At 26.2% G+C, this 22588-nt stretch overlaps 2 protein-coding genes across 2 annotated transcripts in view; one reads left to right on the plus strand and one right to left on the minus strand.

Annotated features, from left to right (window-relative positions):
- The first annotated feature begins 1451 nt into the window (after nucleotides 1–1451).
- LOC108722558 (cytochrome b-c1 complex subunit 8) lies at nucleotides 1452–5202 on the plus strand. The gene is given in 2 exon segments (XM_018447738.1): nucleotides 1452–1608; nucleotides 5090–5202. Coding segments are annotated over 2 exon segments (270 nt in total).
- An 886-nt stretch (nucleotides 5203–6088) lies between these two features.
- LOC108723499 (dynein heavy chain 1, axonemal) overlaps nucleotides 6089–22588 on the minus strand; it is a 107340-nt gene continuing 90840 nt past the window's right edge. Inside the window, exons 43-60 of the mRNA XM_018449319.1 lie at nucleotides 22048–22202; nucleotides 21498–21677; nucleotides 19444–19834; nucleotides 17921–18192; nucleotides 16755–17065; nucleotides 15131–15356; nucleotides 14684–14879; nucleotides 14131–14324; nucleotides 13346–13500; nucleotides 12557–12923; nucleotides 11391–11570; nucleotides 10204–10455; nucleotides 9655–9807; nucleotides 7964–8232; nucleotides 7383–7606; nucleotides 7031–7212; nucleotides 6538–6661; nucleotides 6089–6322 (exon numbers count right to left, since the gene is read on the minus strand). Of these exons, the coding sequence (XP_018304821.1) occupies nucleotides 6105–6322; nucleotides 6538–6661; nucleotides 7031–7212; nucleotides 7383–7606; nucleotides 7964–8232; nucleotides 9655–9807; nucleotides 10204–10455; nucleotides 11391–11570; nucleotides 12557–12923; nucleotides 13346–13500; nucleotides 14131–14324; nucleotides 14684–14879; nucleotides 15131–15356; nucleotides 16755–17065; nucleotides 17921–18192; nucleotides 19444–19834; nucleotides 21498–21677; nucleotides 22048–22202 (4049 nt within the window). The 3' untranslated portion in view covers nucleotides 6089–6104. The remainder of the gene's footprint in view (nucleotides 6323–6537; nucleotides 6662–7030; nucleotides 7213–7382; nucleotides 7607–7963; nucleotides 8233–9654; nucleotides 9808–10203; nucleotides 10456–11390; nucleotides 11571–12556; nucleotides 12924–13345; nucleotides 13501–14130; nucleotides 14325–14683; nucleotides 14880–15130; nucleotides 15357–16754; nucleotides 17066–17920; nucleotides 18193–19443; nucleotides 19835–21497; nucleotides 21678–22047; nucleotides 22203–22588) is intronic.

The following is a 22588-nucleotide window of genomic DNA, read 5'->3' on the forward strand; positions in this document are numbered from 1 at the left end:
GTTCTTTTTACTTTATATTAATGGTATAAGAAAATGACTAAGAGTCAATATTGTTCTTGATGCAAAAAAATAATTATATGTTATTTATAACTTAAAAGAAATAAATAATTATATTAGCAAACATTCATTTGGTAAATATGTAATGAGTAAGATTATATGCTGACATATTTTTCTTTAGGCATATTTTTCTTTTTAATTGCAAAAATTATGCAATTGACGTAATTATTAGATAGTATTACTAATAAAATTAATCGATAATAGCTAATGTTTCTCTTTATAATAATAATAATAATAATAATACCATAATAGAAATAGAGTACTACTATTCAAAAAAAATTTAATTATTTTTAGAGATTTAGAAAAATATATTAAAATTAAATTGAATCTACATATTAAATTTTATCAACTTACAATTAGTTTATATTATGTTAATAATGTATGAATAAAAAAAGACTAAGGCCCGGTTGCACCAACGTTACTTTGATTTTAAGCAAGACTTAAAACTTTTTCTGTCTCATTTTAAAGCGAAAGAGAGACAAAGACAGAGTTTTAAGCCTTGCTTAAAGTCAAAGTAACGTTGGTGCAATCGGGCCTAAGTACCCTAAAAGATTTTAAGGGGTGATTCCTCACATAAATTCAAGATAAAAATTCACTCCTTAAAATATTTAATAGTACTTTAGTATCTATCTTATTATATAAGACAAAAGGAACACATAAATATGTAGAAATATAAATATATACGTTAATCTTATTTATTGTAAAATTTTTGAACTAATATGTTAAGTATATTAAACTTATTTGTTCATTAGAGTTTATGAAGTCAATAAGAATTTACTTGTAAATTCTCTTTGAGTATTTAAAGATATAAAAATTGAATGATTGAATAATGATAATCTGTTTAAAAATACAAATTAGTGTTAATTGTAATTAACGCAGTCAATTATTTTTAATTACGAAGTTAGAAATGATATAAAATCGTGTAAAAATTATTTAAATAAAATTATGGGTGCGTCTCTATTTCAGAATTTTAAAATTGATAAATAAAATTAATGAATTATCAATTTTCGGTCTTGCGGAAAGAAAGTTCAATTTATTGACATAGTAATTAGTTGACATAATTCATCTTAAAATGAACGCGTATACTTTTGAGTTAGTATACATGATCTTTTGCTGAAAATCCAGGATTCGGTATATAATCTCATCATTCTATGGTATAAGAGCTCTCTTCCATATCATCATACTCTTGATTAGTTTTACCGATAGTCATTGCTCTTATCATTTGTTACAGCTGAGCAGCTAGTTTTAATTTTCAAATAAGAGTGCGCTTTACAATATTAATTCGCAATAGTTTTTTTCCTTTCTTTTTTTTACAAACTGCGAAAAATATCACGGAGAAAGCACTAATAGCGATACGTTAGGAGTCAATTCTTTAATCTGTTCTTTCGCGCAAAATGGGTTTGTAATTTGGCAATTTACCGATACGAATTCGTAGAATCGTATACTACAGTCTATCGCCATTGGAACAACGAGCCTGGGCAAAATCGATAACGCACGGAATACCCAATTTGCTGAGTAGAGCAATGCGTGTGCTTCCAACGATGCTTCCAGGTGCATATTTAAATATTTTACTTATTATTAACGGAACGTATACATACTAAAATTAAACAAATATTGCAATATAATACATTTTTAAAACTATATTTATTGTAAAATTTATAAATTCTTAGATATGTATGAACTATAAATTGTAAGATTTTTTCTAGTTAAAGTATCTCAATGTAAAACCTCCACAAACAGGCCAAGTATTATCTTTTTCATTAGTTCTATATTCAAGCAATTTTTGGTAATTAATTTTATATTATTCTTAATATTTACCATTTAACATTTACTATTTCATTTTTATCATTTAATGTTTACCATTTATTTTTTAATAATTTATCAAATGTATCCTTTTTTTGTATATTAAAATTGTTTTTTCATAGTTATAAGTATGTACAGATTTTTATTTTCAAAGTATCAGTTTTCGATATTGCAATCCTTTCCTAGATTTAATTGGCAATATTTTATAAGACATGAATGCTAATGATTCAGTTTAGTTAGAGATACGGAACATTTTAACTTTATAAAGCAACTTGTTTTATATGACTACAAACTGTTTACATCCTGATGCAATCACTGATTGTATCGAAATGAAATTCATTCTATGCCTACTGCACTTTTCTGTAATTCTGGTATTTTCCTATCTTCTCTCGAAATAATCTCAATATGTATTTGATTAAAAATATTAAAATCTCTCTCCTACAGGGGATGTTCGATAATCTGTTTACTCCGATATTTTGGAAACTATGAAAGATAAATCAAAAATTAAAAAAGCCTTTTCAATGAGATTATTTTGATGTGATCTTTAGTGTGATAAAACGATATTTCTATTTTGAGAGGAGGAAGGGGTAAAATTTTTTTTTAATATTATAGAATTTCTCCACAAAAACAAGATTAATTGAAAGAACGAATCTATTGATCTATAATATTAAGAGTTTATCTTTGATATTAGGACTGCAACGAATTTTTGAAATCATTTCACGACACGTATTATAGAATTGTTCGAAATGGATTCCAATCGGAATTGTTCAATTATTCCTTAGATTTTTATTATGTTTTCTAGAGAACGATTGGAATCCATTCCGAACAATTCCATAGTACGTGCCCTGAGATGATTTCAAAAATTCGTTGCGGTCGTAATATCGAAGATAGATCTTCTAATATTATAGGTCAATAGAATTGTCCTTTCGAGTTCTATCGATTGGTCTTACTCGAGAAAAAAATGAAGAAAATTTCACTATATGTATGTAGATCTCATTAGATCTAAAAATGATATATTCGATATCGATATGAATAGATCAATATGTAGATATACTTTGATCTATTTGTATTCTAATATATAAACATTTATCTCATTAGATATAATATATTTTTAAGCTTTAAAATGCGTGGTTGAAAACTTCTGAGATTTTTTTTCGTCAAGATACTTAACTTTTCGTAAAATGCAACAATTGTGCCTTACCGCCTTATACCTTTGGCCAAAATTGTAGATCTATTTTGATATTATTATATCTCTGTAGATCTCTGTAGATATGTACGCCAATTTTGATCAGATTACACTTATACATATATATATCTTCTTTGATATTATTAGATCTGTAGATCTAATATTTATTACATTTAGTTTCCTTGTATAAAGTTAAATATTCATATATATCAATATATTCTCGTAGATCTACAATATGTTTTCTTTATATTCAATATAACATTTTATTTATATCGCAGATTATCTATAATTTAGATCTTAATGGATATAACATCAATCATGTGAGGCCAAGCTAGATTTCTGAAGATCTGATTATATCTAAAAACTAAATCTCATCAGATACAATTTGATGTTATTTGATCTAATTTGATCCACACATACATATATAATAAAATCTTTTTCATTTTTCCCGGGTATTTTTGTAAGGAAATTCCATTTAAAAAAATTCGACTCCATTTTTCCCTTAAAATGTAGTTTTGTCGCGCTGGAAATCATCTCAAAGTAATTTTATTAAAGGGGCTTTTTTAAATCCTTTATCTATTGTATTTTTAATAGTTTCCGAAATATTGGTATGGACAGATTAAATCGAGCATCCTGCATGTGGAAAAAAATATAAGATAGATAAATAATCTTTTCTTTATCGAAATTATGTGTAATTAAGTCTTGGGTGAGTTTGCGCATTTAAAATAAATAATCGTAATTTACTACAATAATAATATCACAAGCGTGTGTATAAAAGCTCATATTTACTTATATAAATAATGCGTTAAAAACTTATGCTGAAAATTCTAATCTGATTTGATCTAATTTAACAAAACATTGCATATGGAAAAGATATAAAAAAGAATACATAAAAATTATTTTGCACATATGCACTTTATACGAATAGATTTCATAGTATATTAAACATAACAATGTTCTAATTTTATAAAAAGAAGGATCGGTTATTGAGATATTTCAGATAACAATTCTATATTTGTCATATTTTTATTTTTATAAATTCGTAATGTTATAAATCCATAATTATTCTGATATCAAAAGTATCATTTTTATGATATTTTTTGATATTTTATGATATTTTTTTATCTTTTAACTCTAAAATAAAAATTGACCTTTTGATCTCTGCAAATAATAAGACGATTAAATGTATGTATATTTATTTAATGACGCAAAACGTTGTTAAATAATGTTACAACCCACATTCATGGCACAATCAATTTTTGTCTTTATGTATATTTTATTGTATAATATTATAAAAAAATTTTGCGATGTATAAATGATTGAGTGGCTTTAGAAACATACGACCGTTTTCAATTTCTGTAGATAAACGAGAACCAATTTCACATAGAATTTAATAACATTTGTAATGATAGCGTAAGCTAATGAAAATTTTGTCGCTTTGATAATTCAATACGATCTTTAAAACTTTTTATTTTTAGAAAATTGTGTATTATTATAATTTAAGAAGTTGAAGATATAGAAGTTATAAAAGAATATATTCATTGTGCTAATTCTGTTGAAAAAAAAATAAGCTAGAACTATTATATTATTTTTATGAATGGCTTTTTAATAAGAAGAAATTATATGATAAAAATAAATAATTTCTTAATTTTTTGGAAATTTAAACCCTGTATTAAGTGTTTGATATGAGACATATAAATGGTCTCAAATTATGTACAAATTCTTGTAATATAATGTATATTTTAAATGTGAAATTTATGTTTTATTAAAAAAAGCCAATAATATTCGTAAAATCTAGTTATTTTATTTAAATAATTTCTTATTGATTTATAAAAAGAAAAATTTTAAATTTCATCATATGCGAGAATTATTTATTGAAGATTTATACATATATCTCTAAAATTTTATTTTTATGTATCTTTTATGAACTTTTATTGTTATTCCGACTGATATTTTATATATAACGCAACTTTTCTTAAAGTTCTATTTTATTTAATATTTCCTTCCTCTCCATAATTGTGTTATCAATATTTTTCGTTTTAGGATTTATAATGTCAGCTATGATATATACGTGGTCGACTGCAGCATATGATCGATATACTCGCAAAGATCCCAAATTATACGAGAATGACAAAGTGAATGCAAACATTGATTAAACTATTTTTAAGTTCAACAAACAGTTTTTGCTTCATAAATAAATTTTCCATTCGATATGGTTATCCGTTTGAAATTGTTTCTAGAGTTTAATAAAAGATATCATATATAATGGAAGTATATTCTTATTTATGTAATTAAGTATGTGTATTTTCTGTATATTCTACACTGTTAAATCTATAGTATCAAATTTAACCTACCGTGAGTCGCCACTGCTCCTACTCAATCATGTCGTTATTTTATACTAAAACAATGGTTATATTTGACACTATAGTGTTAATTTGATATTGTATAGTGTTAAATTGACACGGTATAGTGTTAAATTTAACTATCATTTTGATAAAAAATAACGATATATTTAGTAGGAGCAGTGGCGACTCACGGTAGGTTATATTTGACACTATAAATTTAACAGTGTATGCACAATTAATTTTATAAGAGACTTTAATAAAGCAAATAATTAATTCATACATTCAATTAACGTACATCTTTACAATGCTGTAATTATTAATAATTAATTATTAACAATATACAGGGTGATCCACTTAAATCGATCATCTGAAATATCTCGCTTATTTTTAACGATATAAAAAAATTTTTCAAATGATAGTGGAACGATTTCGAGAGGGATGATAAATTTCGAGGGTATACGATAAATTTATAATTTTTTCGTGATGAATGTAACGTATATATTTTGTAGGATATACATCTAAACCAAATAATAATAATAATATTAATAAAAAATGCTGTTTTACAATAAAAAATTTATTTGGTAGAATCATTATTATAATCATTATTATTATTATTATTATATTAATAATGCACGTATATAAGATTACGAATACTTTTCAACAATTTTCAATCATAAATCATAAAAGCTATGGTATATGGCAACAGAAAAATGTTAATAGTCCAAAGTACATATTAATGCCACTCCTCTTTTTATCCAATGTGATTGCGGTTTGTTAATTGGAATTTCTATTGCTAGAACAAAGTTCGTGGAATGTCCTGTTGTGCTTAAAGTTCCAGATCGCTCGATAGTTCTGTATACAGGGCATACGTAAATTTTGTGAGGCGAAATTACGTGATGAACTTCTGGTAACAAGTGAATTGGCGGCATGTCTGGACAGCAAGTGAACAGTACCATTATATACCATTATGTAAACGGAATTCAAAGCAATTAAATAATTTATGATTTATTCAACAAAGCACGGCTATTTATACACATTATACATTTACGTTAGTAATTTAATAATTTAGCTTTTCATAATTTAAATTAATGAAATTAATTTAAATGAAATTAATTTAGTGTAATGGAAACATTATTAATACTTAACCGGTGAATAATTTTTTTGATAAAGACTCGACGAGATAGTTTCCGTCCCACCGGCAGCCTTCTAAAAAGAGTCCGTAAATGACACTGCCATTTGATGGTCTCTGCGTTGGTTTGGAAGTTAAAATCTGTGACATATAATATTGCTCATGACTTTGCTTGGAGTATCTTTTTATCCATTTTGTCAAGATTAATAGATATAGTTTCAAAAATTTTTGTAAAATCATACAATACTTAAACACAGATTAATATTGATTTTATATTTATATCTATTAATTGATCAATAACATTTATTTAGGCGTAAGATATTTATTTGTAATTATTTTAAATTATATAAAATCAATGTATCAAGTTTTATTTGACTATAACTGTTACTTGTGTTAACAAATCTCTCAAATAACTGAAAGTGTCTATTAAATATTTTTATCTATCTTTATGAAATTAGTACATCAATCATATGGACCTATCAATAATTTAATTAAAAGCTGAAAGCATACCTTGTAACTAAAATCGATTGTGTCAATGGGTAGTATGTGTTTACGCGCAAAATTTTGTAACGTGCCAGTTAAAAAAGCTTGAGGAAAATAAAATCCTGACAGCCAAAACGCAGGCGGTATACCTTGGTCTCGCCAATTGCTAATAAATGTAATTCTTTCCTTTAAATCGACGAACCATCCGGCTAATCAAAACGATAAAAAATATTTGTTATAACAATAGCAAATAAACTGACGTTGTTTATCATTATAATGACGACTAACAACGTCAGTTTGTTAGTTGGAAACTGATTTTGAGACTGAAATAAAGATTATATTACATATTGATAAACTTGTAATTGAGATATATTCCTACCTAAAGGTTTTAGAGAAGGATAACTTTTGCTCCAATTTACAGGTATTTTATTATTAAAAAGACTGGTAGCTGTCATTTCGAGCTGTTTTGACATGGCAACCAAGCCTCTTAAAGCTTTTAAAAGATCTTGCAACGTTGATTGCACGATTTCGAGTAAATCATTATATCGCTTGGCTTCTTGCAGTAACACGATATTAAAGGATTCCTCGTGCGATATAGGGAACCTGAAATTCAATTTATTTTATTTACTGATTCAACAGACGTTTTATCTAACTTTGTCGTAAGAGTTATATTTATTTCAAAAATATGAGAAGTGAATATATTTTTAGATATTGTATATAAAATGCAATTTTAAGAAATTAAACTAATGTGTCATAAAATAATATTATGTAATTATATTATGTTTTAAAAAGTATACAGAAGGTTATTTTTTGTAAAATCTGTAGATTATAATAAAATCGCAAGATGCTCTTTATTTTAAATTACAAAGTAGCGATAATAAGAATATATTAAAAAAATTAATTCTCTTAGAAACAAAAATATATGTTTGCATTTGTGCAAAAAGAAATATTCACTAGTACCTTGCTTGCATTGCGATTAAATCAAAGGATTCGGGCATCGTGGCCAACATATTCTTGGTTATTTGAGTTGTTACCTCGTCGACACTTGTGGCTACAACGCCAAATTCCCTGGGCTGCATGTTTAATAAAGTTGTGAGGCAAGCATGTGCTTCTGCTTGTGCATAGCTTATATCGGCATTTGAATGCATGCCAAACAGTGATGGATTGTCGTTTAAAGGGAAATCTTTTATGTACTCTAGATAATCCTTGAATGACGCTGTAGCTGGTAACTTTGAATGTATAAATATAGAGTGGTCAATAAAAGCGTAATTAATAACTTATTAATCACAATAATGAACTTTGTTCATGACAGAAATATTTATATAACTGTATTTATATTAGTGAAATAATATTCACAATAATTTTGAAAATATCTCATATGTATATTCTTTTTAATTAACGTTTATTTAATAAAAAATTAAAGTTTTTATAAATACAATTGATTATTTTTTTTACATAAAGAAACTAAAGGTAAAACTACATAACAGTGATGACCAATTTCAATGATTTTGAAATATGCAGTCAAGATCGCTCTAAATAACAATCAAAAGGTGTTTTAATCGTTGATCATTGTTTATTAAGAATTATTAACAATCAAAATAAACATGTTCTAGCTCTGATATTTTAAAAAGTGATATAATATTTGTATACATTTTCATATGGAATTTTGACTTTATATTAAAAAAAATAATTAACATATTACGATTTAAAGCTTATTGTGCCAAGAATATCTGTCACCTTCTTAACTAAATGAGCGCTAAAAATGGGAATTATAATATGCAAAAATTCCTAATCTTTCTTTTAAGATCTTTTATTTAAATATACATAAATAATTATGTGGAAACGTAAGAACAATATTACAGTTTTCGTTTCGCCCTTTAAGCAAAAGGGGATGTGAGATAAACCTTTTTTTGAATTGTAAAGTGTAACTTTAAAGGATAAGATTCCGCTCTCTCCTACGAGAGGTTGCATCAGATTACACCAGTAAGATATATCTTAACCCAAACTCAATTTTAGTCCTGATTACTTACGTTGATATCATTGACCACACTTAAATTGACTATCACCATTTCTAATTAGAAACTAAAATTGAGTTTGGGTTAGATCATATCTTTCGAGTGCAGTCCCCTTATGGGGAAAGGGAAAGGAGCAAAATCCTCTGCTTACACATGTACAAATATGCGAATAATGTAATATTTAAATTAAGTAAAATTTAAATTATAAAATTAAATACAACTTCATATTGTCAATTTTTTTTGTTAACAATTTTTTACAATGAGTGATGAATAAAATCTTTTGATTGTTATTCAGAGCGAGACCTTGATAACATTGAAATCTGTGATGTCGTCACTATATTATGAAATGAATATTTTATTAAAATCGGAATTTTAAATTATGTGCAAAATTTTTAGAAAAAAAAAAAAGTTTATTGTTATTTTTTCTTTTTGTCTTTAATATTATTAATATTAAAACATGAATTTTCAATCTTGTTATATATTTTTTTATATTTTAGGTTAAGTAGAGTGTTTAATATATGTATGTACTTTTTTAGATAGTATTTTTGTAACTGCTATGAGTTAAAATTTAATGTTTCAATTTATATCATAGATAATTTTTAGAAAAGAGCTGTCGTTTTATTTAAATATGTATACCTGATGATAAAATCCTTGTTCATCAAACTGATAATCTTGAGAAATGACATTAGCATTGTAATAGTCTTCGAGAAGTGTCAAGAGACATCGGCGATCCCAATCATCTGTTATTCGCCCACCATAATTGATATGTCCGGCAGTATATATAAGAACCTTTGTTATCGAAATTACAATAATTATTTAAGAAATAATATATCTATGCTTTTATTTAACATATATAAATTTAAAATACTAAATTTAACAAATAAATAAAACTCTGAGGGTTTTATATTATTACAATGTAAAGATATTTAACTCAGCAATTATTATATAAGAAACGACTCAATTCAAAATAAATTTTTTCAAATATAGAATATAAAAATAAAATATTGCATATTTAATATATGTAACTTTACATTTGAGAAAGAGAATATATATATTAAAATATTATAACTTTCTATTTTTGAAATGTACTATCAATTTTGCAATATTTTTGTAAAATTAAAAGAGGAATGACAGAAAAATATTTGTTGAAACTGAGATCCGCTTTGTTTATGATCGATACTTTACCTTAAACGGCAAAGTATTGTATTCCATGAGAAACATATGCAATTGGTACAAGCATATAGCTAAATCACTGTTTGTGAAATCGTAGGATATATTGAAACCGAGGGGACCAAATTTCCGTCTCTCGATCAGGATTGAGTGAAACATGCAAAGTGAGAATATAAGCCGCTTGAATGACAGAGCTTTCAGGTGATCGGATTGCAGAAACTCTTGTATTTCCGTGACTTGTGTCAGATATGCACGTAACATGTTGGCCTACGTTACAGACAAAAGACAAGGTCAAAACGAGATAATTTTATGAAGAGAGAGAGAGAGAGAGAGAGAGAGAGAGAGAGAGAGAGAGAGAATTATAATAGATAAATAAACTTTTATTTATTTTTGTCATATACGCACTTATACCGTGATTTATTTCATAACAAAAATTTATATTTTGTAACTTTGTTTTTTTTAAATGTTACAAAATAAATATTCATGAAAATCTGTTTATAAACCTTTAGACCTTTCTCTGCCGGGAAAGCCACTTTTGTGGTTCTTGAGTATGGGTTAAAATACCATTTTTGGTGGCATTTTAAATACTAATTGTATTAAACATATATATATGTATGTTGCCAAAAATATATAAAAATATATAAATATTGAAAAATATACAAAAAAAGTAAAAAATATAAAAAAATTATAAAATAAGAAAAAAGTAAAAAAAAATACAAAAAATAAGTTTAAGAACCAAACAAAAAAGAAAAGTCAAACAGGAGCTATAAAATTTTTACGTCTCTATGTCGTTAGCTCTGGGTAATGCTAAATAAAGGAAAGTTCTCTGCATGAGTCTATACGTTTATATTCATTTATGTTGTCAATATTACGTTTAGGGCTCGAGATTTTCTAAATCTATGCTCAGAATTGGAATCAGCGATACCAAGAACCTTGAAATACACTATTTTTGAGAAAATAAAAAATTTTTTAATTTGATCGAACGTTCCCTGCATGCCGGGAAAGCCACTTTTATGGCTCTGCACAAATCTCGATATTCTGTGCCATAGGTATGTTACTTAAATATAAAAAAATTTCGCGAGAAAAAAACCACTATTTTAATGAAAAAATGTCGGCAGTCTAAAGATTAAAGCGTAAAAATGATAAAATGATTATATTGAAATAGTGTGATACGTTATTTCAATACTACTCATATCTAGTACCTTTAAACCCCGTGGTGATTCAATTGTAATTTTGCTACTATTTTGAAGAATACTGATTGGAAAGTCAGATGACGGTGCAGACGTCAACCACAATCGGAAGTTTTGATGAGTTTTTTCTGATGATAACGTTTCAATAAGAAATTTAAGTTTTGGCATCCAGCTTGGTGCCAAATGGCAATTCTGAAATATTAACAAAACATTTATTATAAGTTGTATAATTAATTCTATACATTTCATGCAGTAAATGTATATCATATATATTATGTTTTTTTAATCAAAAATTGTTTACATATATTATTTAAATAATTTAAATAATTTGATAATATTGCGATAGAATTTTATTATTATTAATCTCCTTATTAGTACTCTTATTAGTATGGTATTATAAATATTTATGCATTTTTTAAAAGTTTTATTCATTTTAGAAAAATGCGTTTTTGAGAGATATTTAAAAGATTTCAGAAAATGACAAATACTCTGACATATGTCTTAATATCGTTCAAATATTGCGAAAAAGATTGTCTCAAAGAATCAAAGAATTATATAATCGTAAATATATATATAAATTTCGACTGTTTTAAATATTCAAGCAACGTTGTCTCAAATTATGATATTTATTTCACCTGTATTGTAATACATAACAATAAGGTCAGCTATCTCGGCAAATATATAAAGATCTCACCTCCCTTTTTCTTTATTACTACGATATTAAGGATACTTCTACGCAGCGCAATAAATCATTTTTATGAGTTTTTTTGCTTTATACATTATTTGATATGAAATTGCTTTTTTTGGTCAATAATAGGTCCCTTCATAAACAGAAAGGGACATTTTTCTCTTGTATAAAAAATTATAACCTTGTGTTTAATTCTGGAATTGTTACGTAAAATATATATTCTTTTATTCTTCCTAAATAAATTGTTAAAAAATGGTTTTAACATTTTTGTAGATACTGATGTAATATAAAGAAAAGTAGTTCTCTCCTATAGAAGATTTTGTGGAATTCAATTATTACTATTAGTCACCAAAAGATAACAGACACTTACGTTATTTATTCATATGATATGAAAATAATAGAGATAATTAATTTGTATCTTTATACTTTTAGACATAGGTTAAATTTACCTATCTATAAAAGACTTAAGTAAAAAGAAATAGCTTCTAACTTGAACGAAGAGCCAAGTGCCCATTTCCGCTGATTCTTTCAGCATAGCTTGTGCCCTGAATTCTTGATCTTGACCAAGAGATATAGAGTACAATTTTCTATCCATTTTTAACTTTTCAGCGAACTTATACAACTCTGCGGTCGGATCAGTACCAGGTGACAAAATAAAGACAATTGGCGTGATGTTGGACGATTCCTCATAAATTGCTAACAATTCTGTAGTTTGAGGTTCAACAAATTGTTGTCCTAGATATTTTGTCAAATAAATTTGCATAGCATTGGTGATCTTGTCGGGCCTTAAGCACTTGAGTACTAGTAACTTTTCAAAATCGTCGAGTTTTGTGTCCCATGGTTGAGGAAACGGTGCTCTAAATCGAATAAAATTATTAACGCGAGATCTTAATTTAATTATTATAAAAATCGAAAGGAAGAGACACACAACACAAAGAGAGAGAGAGAGAGAGAGAGAAAGAGAGAGAACTCTTAAAATTTAACTATTTAATATTTATTACTAATATTTAATATAAAACTATTTAAGATTTAATATAATACTAATTATTTTCTAAAAACTTCTAATAAAAAGCATTCTTGCAATTAAAAATAAGTCTCATTAATTAATACGATTATAAATACAGCAAAATATTTTGTTATTAAAATAAATTATTTTACATTAACTTAATTTAATCTGCTTCTCCTCTTTTATTGAAATTTACACAACTGCAATTTGTTGATTAATTTAATGTCATGATAATTATTTTAGTGGATACAGCTTTAACGTTAATCTACTTACAAATGTGCTTCCTGAATATCGAATATGTTTTTAAATTGGGATAACGACAGTTGGAAAGATGTGATAAATTTGTCGAACTTTGGAAGTCGCTCTAAAGCTTGAATTTTCTGCCAGCATCGCGCGGTAATCCATTCTGATGCGGGATTTGGCAATTCCTAAGAAGGAAATCTTGGATATATCGATATTGTGATAGAAATATATTGTTTTCATATATCATGATTTCTAAACACGTGAAAGTAATTGTATGTTAAAACATATTATGTAACTTGCATAAGAGAGATCAAAAATTCAATTTTTAATTTTTTTCTATTTACAGCAAATTATTTTTTTATTTATAGAAGGAAGAGATCAAAATAGATATTTTATACTTTTAAAGCCTTTTAATTTAAATAGACTTAAAATATAAATTTATAATATTTTATATGTAAATATAAAATTATCCTTTATTTAATTAATATCTTATATTTAATTAAACGTTTAAGTATTATTAAATAGGTATATGTTGCAAATAGAATATTAATTTTAAGGATTATAAGTTTTTTTTGTATAAATAATTCCAATATATTCATTTATTAATGTTATATATTATTATATTAATGAATAATTATTTATAAAATTTGTGTTAAAAAAAAAAGTATATTATGTATATATATGTACATAAATATAATTACGTTATATTTATATATTTTAAAAAATAATGCGTTAATTAATTCAATAAAATGTCGATAAAATAAGTTCTCGTTGTCTATGAAGCGCAGTTAATATAAATTCAGTTCACGTTTTACCCGTATAGGTGTAGTTGTTGTAAGAAAATGTCGCCATTCCATTGGATCGATTGTACCATTATCTAAAAGAATACGTGCGCAGACGAGAAAACTGAAATGCATTTTGTGTTTTTCGAATAAGCTGCGACAGATATTCGTGAAGAAAGCAAACGTGACGTTCTTATTGATGTTAGCAATTCGTTCGTTAATATTATCTGGAAAATTAAATCACTAAATTAACAAAATTAATTTTTCAGTAATTAAATTAAGAATCACAATGTATTAAACCTTTACAAGTTTTTTAAATTTTAAGATTGATATTAGTTTTGTTTGATTAATCATTAATTTTAAATTTTTAATTTCAAAAACTAGTATTTGCAAATATTTATATTTACTAGTCGTAAGCTTTTCATAATAAACAAATTGCTATTATTTTAATAAAAAAATTTATGTATAGAAATGTATTAAATTTATATTTTAAATAGAGTATATAATTTATATTCATATATTATCTATCAGGTAAACTTAAATTAATGACACAACGCGATATTAGAATACAAAAAATTTTGCTTACCGTTTTTTTCAATATTTGATATGCTGTTATTGAATATAACGACAAACCATTCTAGAGAGAATTGATACATGATATCGATACGCTGGAGATCGGCGATACAAAAGAATAATATTTGTGCCCGGTTTGCTACTGGCATATATAATGATCTTGTAAAATCAATGTCTGTTTGTGTAAGCTCAATAGTCTCCATCTTCATCTATAAAAGATTATACTCTGTTGTTTTGTATAATAAAAAGAAAAAAATTCTATTATATTGTTAAGTAGCTTTTTTTTTCTTTTGACAAATATGCATAGACGTAAAATAAAATATATAATTTATTTTGTATTCTATCAAATAATATTGAGATCTTATTGCAATTAAATTAATATCATATATAAGAAAAAAGTAGACAATTCTATCATTCAAATTTAAGTTTATAACAATTGAACATTTTATATATATTTTACCTTGATTTTCTCACTCTTAATTTTTAAAGCCTCCAAGGTACAAATTAAATCAATGTCATTAATTATTGATCCTTCAGATACCGTGAGTCTGTAAAGAATTTGATCTACGATCTCCTCCAGATCCTGTTTCATTTCAGCACTCGACGTGATAAGCGCATTCCTTTTATGTTCAAGATCGGGACGCTCTTTTATAGTGATCAGAGATAGCATTTGATCGGCAAGACCGCTATAAGGTTACATACATATAAGATTAGAATCAAATATCAGAGTCAATATGTGCAAATTAATACGATTTTCTATTTTATTAAGTAAGAATAAGAAAGATTAAGCTTATCTGATTTATCTTATTATCAGAGGCATATCTACGGAAAATAGCTCCTATGGCAAACACTGAAATTGCGCCTCTGTCCAAATATTTGGAATCCATGTTTTAGATAATAATTTTACATAATATCAGCTCAAAAAGTCAAGTATGTTTATTTTTCATTTATTTGCATTACATTACATTTACTTACATTATGGCTATCTTACATTAACTGCACCTTCCTTGTTTTCACTGTTGCAAATTGACCTATGATCTGTTCGAAATTATTTTTTTCAGACAAAAGTTTATCGTTACTAAGAAAAAAAAGAAGTATGAAAAGGTGAAAAGAAAATGTATTTTTACGAGAAAATTTGCACACAAAGATTTGCACAGAAAAAGAGTTATTTAAATCAAAATAATTGACTTAAATAATTATTAAGCTTTGACCTATCTTTTACATTGCAAAAAATAAATTTGGCTTTTACCAACTAAATTGTCACGAAAATTTCATGTTTATAATTAATAATTTCTGCGACATTAACATTTCAAAATAAACATTTTAATTTAAAATATTTCAGATTATGTAGATTGTGTAATTATAATTACTTTTTAGTGAATAAAAAAAATTATATAAATAAAATATTTGACAATTTATTATTTTAACGAGGAAAAAACGGTATTTATCACAAAAATTTAGATATAAAATTCGGTTGTCAGATTGATATTTTGATTCATTGATGTTTATCATGTTTGAGGAAATACATTAGATTGTACTGAATTAATGGATGCTTTCCATTTGATGACACAAGTCGACACAAGCATCGTTCTATTCTTCTTGACAGAGAGTGACAAAGATAGAACGACATTTGTCAACTTGTGTCATTAAATGGAAAGCACCCAATAAAAACTACTTCGCGCAATTTGATGCTCCCCTTTAAGTGGTGTTAAGGGCACGTGCCATGCCTGCCATAGATACGCCTCTGCTTATTATATATGTTATATATATTTAAAATTACAGATTGACTACCAATATTAATCTTTGATATTGATACAATTTTCCACTTATTACATTGATATAATATAATAAATTTTGTTGGATGGAAATTTAAAAAAAAATGGCAAAGAAATGTTCAGAAAAGTTTATTTAGCCTTTGTTATCTCTGAAATAGTTTTGATTGAAATTTTCACTATCACTGTTAGATACGATTTAATAGTTACTTTACACTAATACAAATGTGATAATAAAAATTTATGAAACTTATAATGTTTACATATGTATGGAATTCTTTACGTAGACTTATTCAGAAATTAAAATCTCACCCAGCAGTTAGCGTGAAATTGACTATCAGCACTTTTATCGCTGTATCTGGTGTATAATGGGGATTAGATAATCTCGTAGTTAAGTAAAGACGGAAATCGAAATTGTAGGGAACGATATTCTCGCCAATTTTGATGCTCGGCTGTCCGGCGTGACTGAACAATGCACGAGCGAGAATAGGATCTAGAAAAGCTTCCAGTTCAGTACTGATGTTTTCTATCAAGCACGGTTTTCCGAATTGCACACAATTTTCGATGGTACGCAATAGATCTTTATCCGTCATTTTTGCAATGGAAAGTCCAATTGGTTTGCACTAAAATTTAATATAATTAAAATTATCTAATTCAATCTTCTATAACACTTTAAAGATTTAATTTTTTTACTCTAAAAAGACAAACACAAATTCTTTAAGTCTTCAAAAATTGAGTCAAGTCACTAGTATATTCAATCCTTTCATAATATACATAATATAATAAATTCTATATCATGGCACTTATTATGATTTAAACTTTTACGTACGTAACAAGAGAAATCTTTATAAAATGATGATATAAACAATATAAAAATTTGATGTATATTGAAATAATTTAAGAATTATTTTAAAATCTTGTGTTTTTCTTAAATTTTGGACATTCTTCCTAAATATTTATATATCTATATACGATAAATATCTTAACATTGCTTGAAATTAAATATAATTTAAAATTTAATTCAAAATTTTTTCCTATAAAGCGTATATATATATTAACAGTAATGCATAAGTAAAATAATATTCCATAAATCTTATAAATTTATGGCACAAATTTTCGTATAATGATATTTATGTATTTTCAATAACATTATTGCTTTATCAGATGTAAAAGATAAATTTAATATATTCTGATAAAATTATCACTTTATCAAATAAATTTATGTTTCACATATAAATAAAATTAAAAATATTCTGTTTATTCGAATTCTTGTTATAACTGCCATATAAATTATTTTGATTTTATATTATATATAATGTAATGTCTATATATTTTTTTACACGGTGTAATTTCTCTTTCAAATCTTTGTTTCACGCTTTATTCCAGCCTCTTGTCTACAGCTGTAGAAAATTTATGGAATATAAATTCTGCAAACAATGTTGAAAGGATTTTTACTTTTCTCTCTATGCAATACCTACCATATTACGTATCCATTTATTCGCTTGTGCCTGAGGATCAATGAAGAGAGGCCATCGTTTGGAATTCATTACAAGAACTGCGTTTTCGATGAATAGGGTATCTCTTGGTAAACCATTCATATGCCAATTTCTTATTTCCATTTGATTGCCAAGTGTTAATATCGGATTGCAGTCGAGAGTGTGAGGAACATCTTCACCAAGAGCATCATACCAAGTTGCCAAGAGATTTTGGCGATAAGTGTCCGTGAAGGGTGTTAGGTATGCAATTGCACCTGCAAGCAAGATGGAAGCTTCTGCAGATACAAAGGAATTGTATGAAATCAAACCTGTTCTACTACTGGAATAGACAAAGCTACTGCGGACACTCGATTAAGCTGCTACATATGAAGCTTTGTCAATCTCATATGAATAGAACAGTAAACAATCGTCACCAATGAACCATACGAAGATATTGTGTTATTTACAATCGGACTAAGATTAGAGAGAATCCATGAGAAATATATATTTAACATTTTATAACACTACAAATAATATTTATAGAGTTACAGGTGTAAGAATTTAAATTATTATTATAAATTAAAATCGCGTTATAATTAAAAATAAGTATGTTCATTAATTAAACATATTTTCATGAAAATGCTTCTATGTCTCTGTGTTGCTATTTTTGTTTATCTTTAATGATTACATATATTGTTTATATTAGATATAAAAATATATGTATATAAAACTTGATTTATATTTATTAGGTATATATACACATATATATATCTAATAAATAATTACATAAAACTTACCACTAAAGTATACTTTAATTTTTAAAAAATAATTTTATTTTAAGATTGTCAAAGGCATCGTGTTAATAGGCCGTGAACATCTCTAGCAGAATCAGATTATAATCAATATTCTCTGTAAGAGGAAGTCGTTTCAGACAGGAAAATTGAATTTATCAAAATTGTCTGTGACTTTGTTATATAATAAATATTGCACCAGTTTTATTAAGGCACGTGAATTATAGAATTTTAGAATTCGATGCTCAATGTACTGGTTTGGAAATTATTGTATATAACGACAGATTTTTTATAATATGTCCCTCAAAAAGAAGTAATTATCAGTAATGATATATTTTGACGACATGATGTTATTCATTTCTTTGACAGAAATTAATTATTTATTTTCAATTTAGCGTTATCTTATTAATGTACAAATTATAATTAGACTGCTTAATTATTTATAATATTTGTTCGTTTACTGTTTTGTATAACTAAAATATAATTTTTGATTAAAATAGTCTGTTGTTAGATTAAATATTAAAAATTAAAAGGTTGTTTAACATTGTGCATTATGTACCGAAACTATGTATTAAAAGGTTTTCGCTAGTTGTGCACAAATTATAAATTTGTAAATCATTTTATATAATAATGCAAAAAATTATCTTTAAAAATTATGACAAAGTGGCATTCTTGCTTTTCATATGCAAACAAATATAAATAATTCGAGTGAAGCAATCTTTAAATTTTGTATACCTGATGATAGAAGGATATCACCGACAGCATTCTTTAACGACATTTTTATACGATCTACCATAATAATCCATCGTTTTTGTTCGTCCGATAGGCCTAGAATTAGTCTTACAGCTCGTGCCATTCGTTCCTCGCAAAGCTGCTTCTCTCTTTCTAGTTCAGCTTTCGTTGTTTCCTCTTCTCTCAACTGATCTTGCAATTTTTTGATCCCTTCCTGAACCTCTTGAAGTTTCGTTATAGCATCTGCCAGTGTTGTTTCGGTTTTAATGAGAATTTCTTCTGCTTTTTCCAAGGCTACCATTTTGGGTGCGACTTTCTTATTTACGAAATAATAGTTGTACATAGCATGAATCCACAAACACAAGGAATGGCAAGTCCTCGAAACTTGAAGTATCTTTCGAATATATGATTTAATAATTATAATATTGTTATCCCAATACGAAAAACATGCAGTATTTACACTTTATATTACATTAATTTACATTTACAATACTGCAATATTTAGAAATCTTTAAAAATACTAGAGAAGAAGGTGGTATTATGGCACCCCAGTTACGTTTTACACAATAATTTTATTAATAATCAATATTTAAGTTCAAAACTTACCAATTACATTCGTTAGAATGTTATTGAATCAATTCTAAACTCAAAATTACAAAATATTTATTACTTAAGATACTATTAATAAAAATGTGGTGACATTGCATAATGACTCGAAGAAAAAAATGGGTGGTAATGTGACCTTTCTTAAAAATAGCCTTAAAATATTCAGTTTTGTTTAGAAAACGGTATTTGGTTACAAAATTAACAAAAAAGTAAAATATTTTAAAATGTATGCAAATGAATGTATATACATTCGCATAACTTCTGCATATAAGATGCTCAGTACTAAAAATCTCTGTACTAAAAATAGTACACGTAATATAAACTATAGATTAACAGTAGAGCTATACAATCGATTATCAAATAATTATTTTGATATGAAAATCTCAAAAAAGAGATTATGAGCAATCAATATCGATAGATGACCACCATTAGCAAAATGCCATGGTATTGTTTAAATTTGCAACTCAAAATATATACAGTCAAATAAAATGTTAAATAGCAAATAACTTAAAAATACATATATTCATGTGATAATACGCTCAAGTTTAAAAAAAATGAGGAAGTAGGTGTAATTAAATATTAAAGTGTACCTCAGAAACGTTTCGAAATATTTGAAAATAAAAATGCGTTATAATAAGTGCTGGCTATTGAGTAATGGTAATATTAACGTCATGATGTAAAGGCGAGCTACTAAACTAATAATTCCATAAGTAATCATTAGGATTCGCTATATAATGGCGGAGATATTAAGGGAGGGTATAATATGTACACTAGACATAATATCACCTTCTCCTCTACACACACGCGCGCGCGCGCGCGCGCGCGCACACACACACACACACACACACAGGGTGGAGGATAAGTAACAATAAATTTTTCGCACAGGGATAGAATGGACTAAACTGAGAAGAAAAATCCTTTACTATCTTGCAATTTTCGCAATAGTTAACAAGATATTAATTGCTAAAAATTGCCGAAAATTGGTCTTCAATAATTTTTTACTCAAATATTATCAACTTTACAAAAAAAAACTGTAAGATACAAAAATTATTTATTTTCTTCTTATAAAGTTCTGAGAATTTTTTAAGAATTTTTTCAGAATTTTTTAATATACCATATTTTCTCATGATGGTAAAAATAAGAAAATGCAATACTAAAAAGTTGATAAAAAATTCTGAAAAAATTCTTAGAGCTCTATGAGTAGAAAATACAATTTTTGTTTCTTGCAGTTTTTCTGTAAAGTTGATAGTATTTGAGTGAAAAGTTATTGAAGACCAATATTTTTGACAATTTTTAGTAATTAATATCTTGTTAATTATTACGAAAATTGTAAAATGGTACAGGACTTTTCTTCTCAGTTTAGTTCTCCATTCTGCCCCTGTGCGAAAAATTTATCGTTACTTATCAAACACCCTGTATATGTATTTACTACTATATAACTAAATGTTTACTTTATCTGGTTGAAAATTAGGATTTTCTACATAATCTTTTAATTTATTGATAATTTCCTCCGTGATATCTTCCTTTTTGAAATGCGTCATTGTATATAGAAAATGAACTGGATCTGCTAGCATTTGAGTTCCAGGAGTCCAATAATCCAATATCTTCTCACCAGGAAGTTTCCCAGGAAGCTAAGAATGATCATACACTTTTTAAAATTTATTTATTGTACCAAAAAATTATTATATTAAATTAAAAATCGTTTTACAAATTCTTTACAAATTCTTTACAAAAGGTTTATTAAAATTATGTCCAGAATCGAGATATTTCATTGAAGCAACGTTAAAAAATTACAAAATCATTAAAATAATATATTGTTATGTAAGATATGCATAAATAAATTGTAAAAATAATTAAAAAACAATGATTATTGGATTACAATTGTATGATTATATAATTACATAAATATTACAAACTAAAAAATATTACTTTGATATTTTGAATACTGCTTAATATTATTACATAAAATATTTGCAAAATTGTGTATATGTCTGAACAAACCTTGTTTGGTGCCACGTTATTTATAATACACATTGCTTCGATCACTAAGAGTACTCCCACTGGCGGTTTCTTCATCGTCTTTACTTCCGTAATGTTTTTCTTATTTAGTGCCTTTAAACTGGCTTCAGCAACCTCGAGCATTGGCTTTACTTCACCTGTATATATGTATATATATGTAATTATAGACAACTTATAGACACAACAAGCACAGTTAAGTTTCACATACAATAAAGTTTTGCTCAAAATCTTTTCTTAAATATTATGTGTGTATTGAGAGATATGGTAGAGCATTTTGCGCCAAATATATTTTTCGTAAGTACATTTTTTAACGAGCGAGATGTTATTTATTACACAATATATTTCTTACAAGAAAGAGAGTATATATATGTATATTTATATATATATATATATCCTTTTCTATGTATATATATATATAATATATATGCATATACATGAAATATTTAATTTATTTAAATAGTTTAAGAATATAAAATATTTTTTAAATGTTACATATTTTTTAAATAATTAAAAAAAGTTGGAC

This window comes from Mycetomoellerius zeteki, unplaced genomic scaffold (genome assembly GCF_001594055.1).
Source record: "Mycetomoellerius zeteki isolate Tzet28-1 unplaced genomic scaffold, Tzet1.0 scaffold106, whole genome shotgun sequence".
Classification (NCBI taxonomy): Eukaryota; Metazoa; Arthropoda; class Insecta; order Hymenoptera; family Formicidae; genus Mycetomoellerius; species Mycetomoellerius zeteki.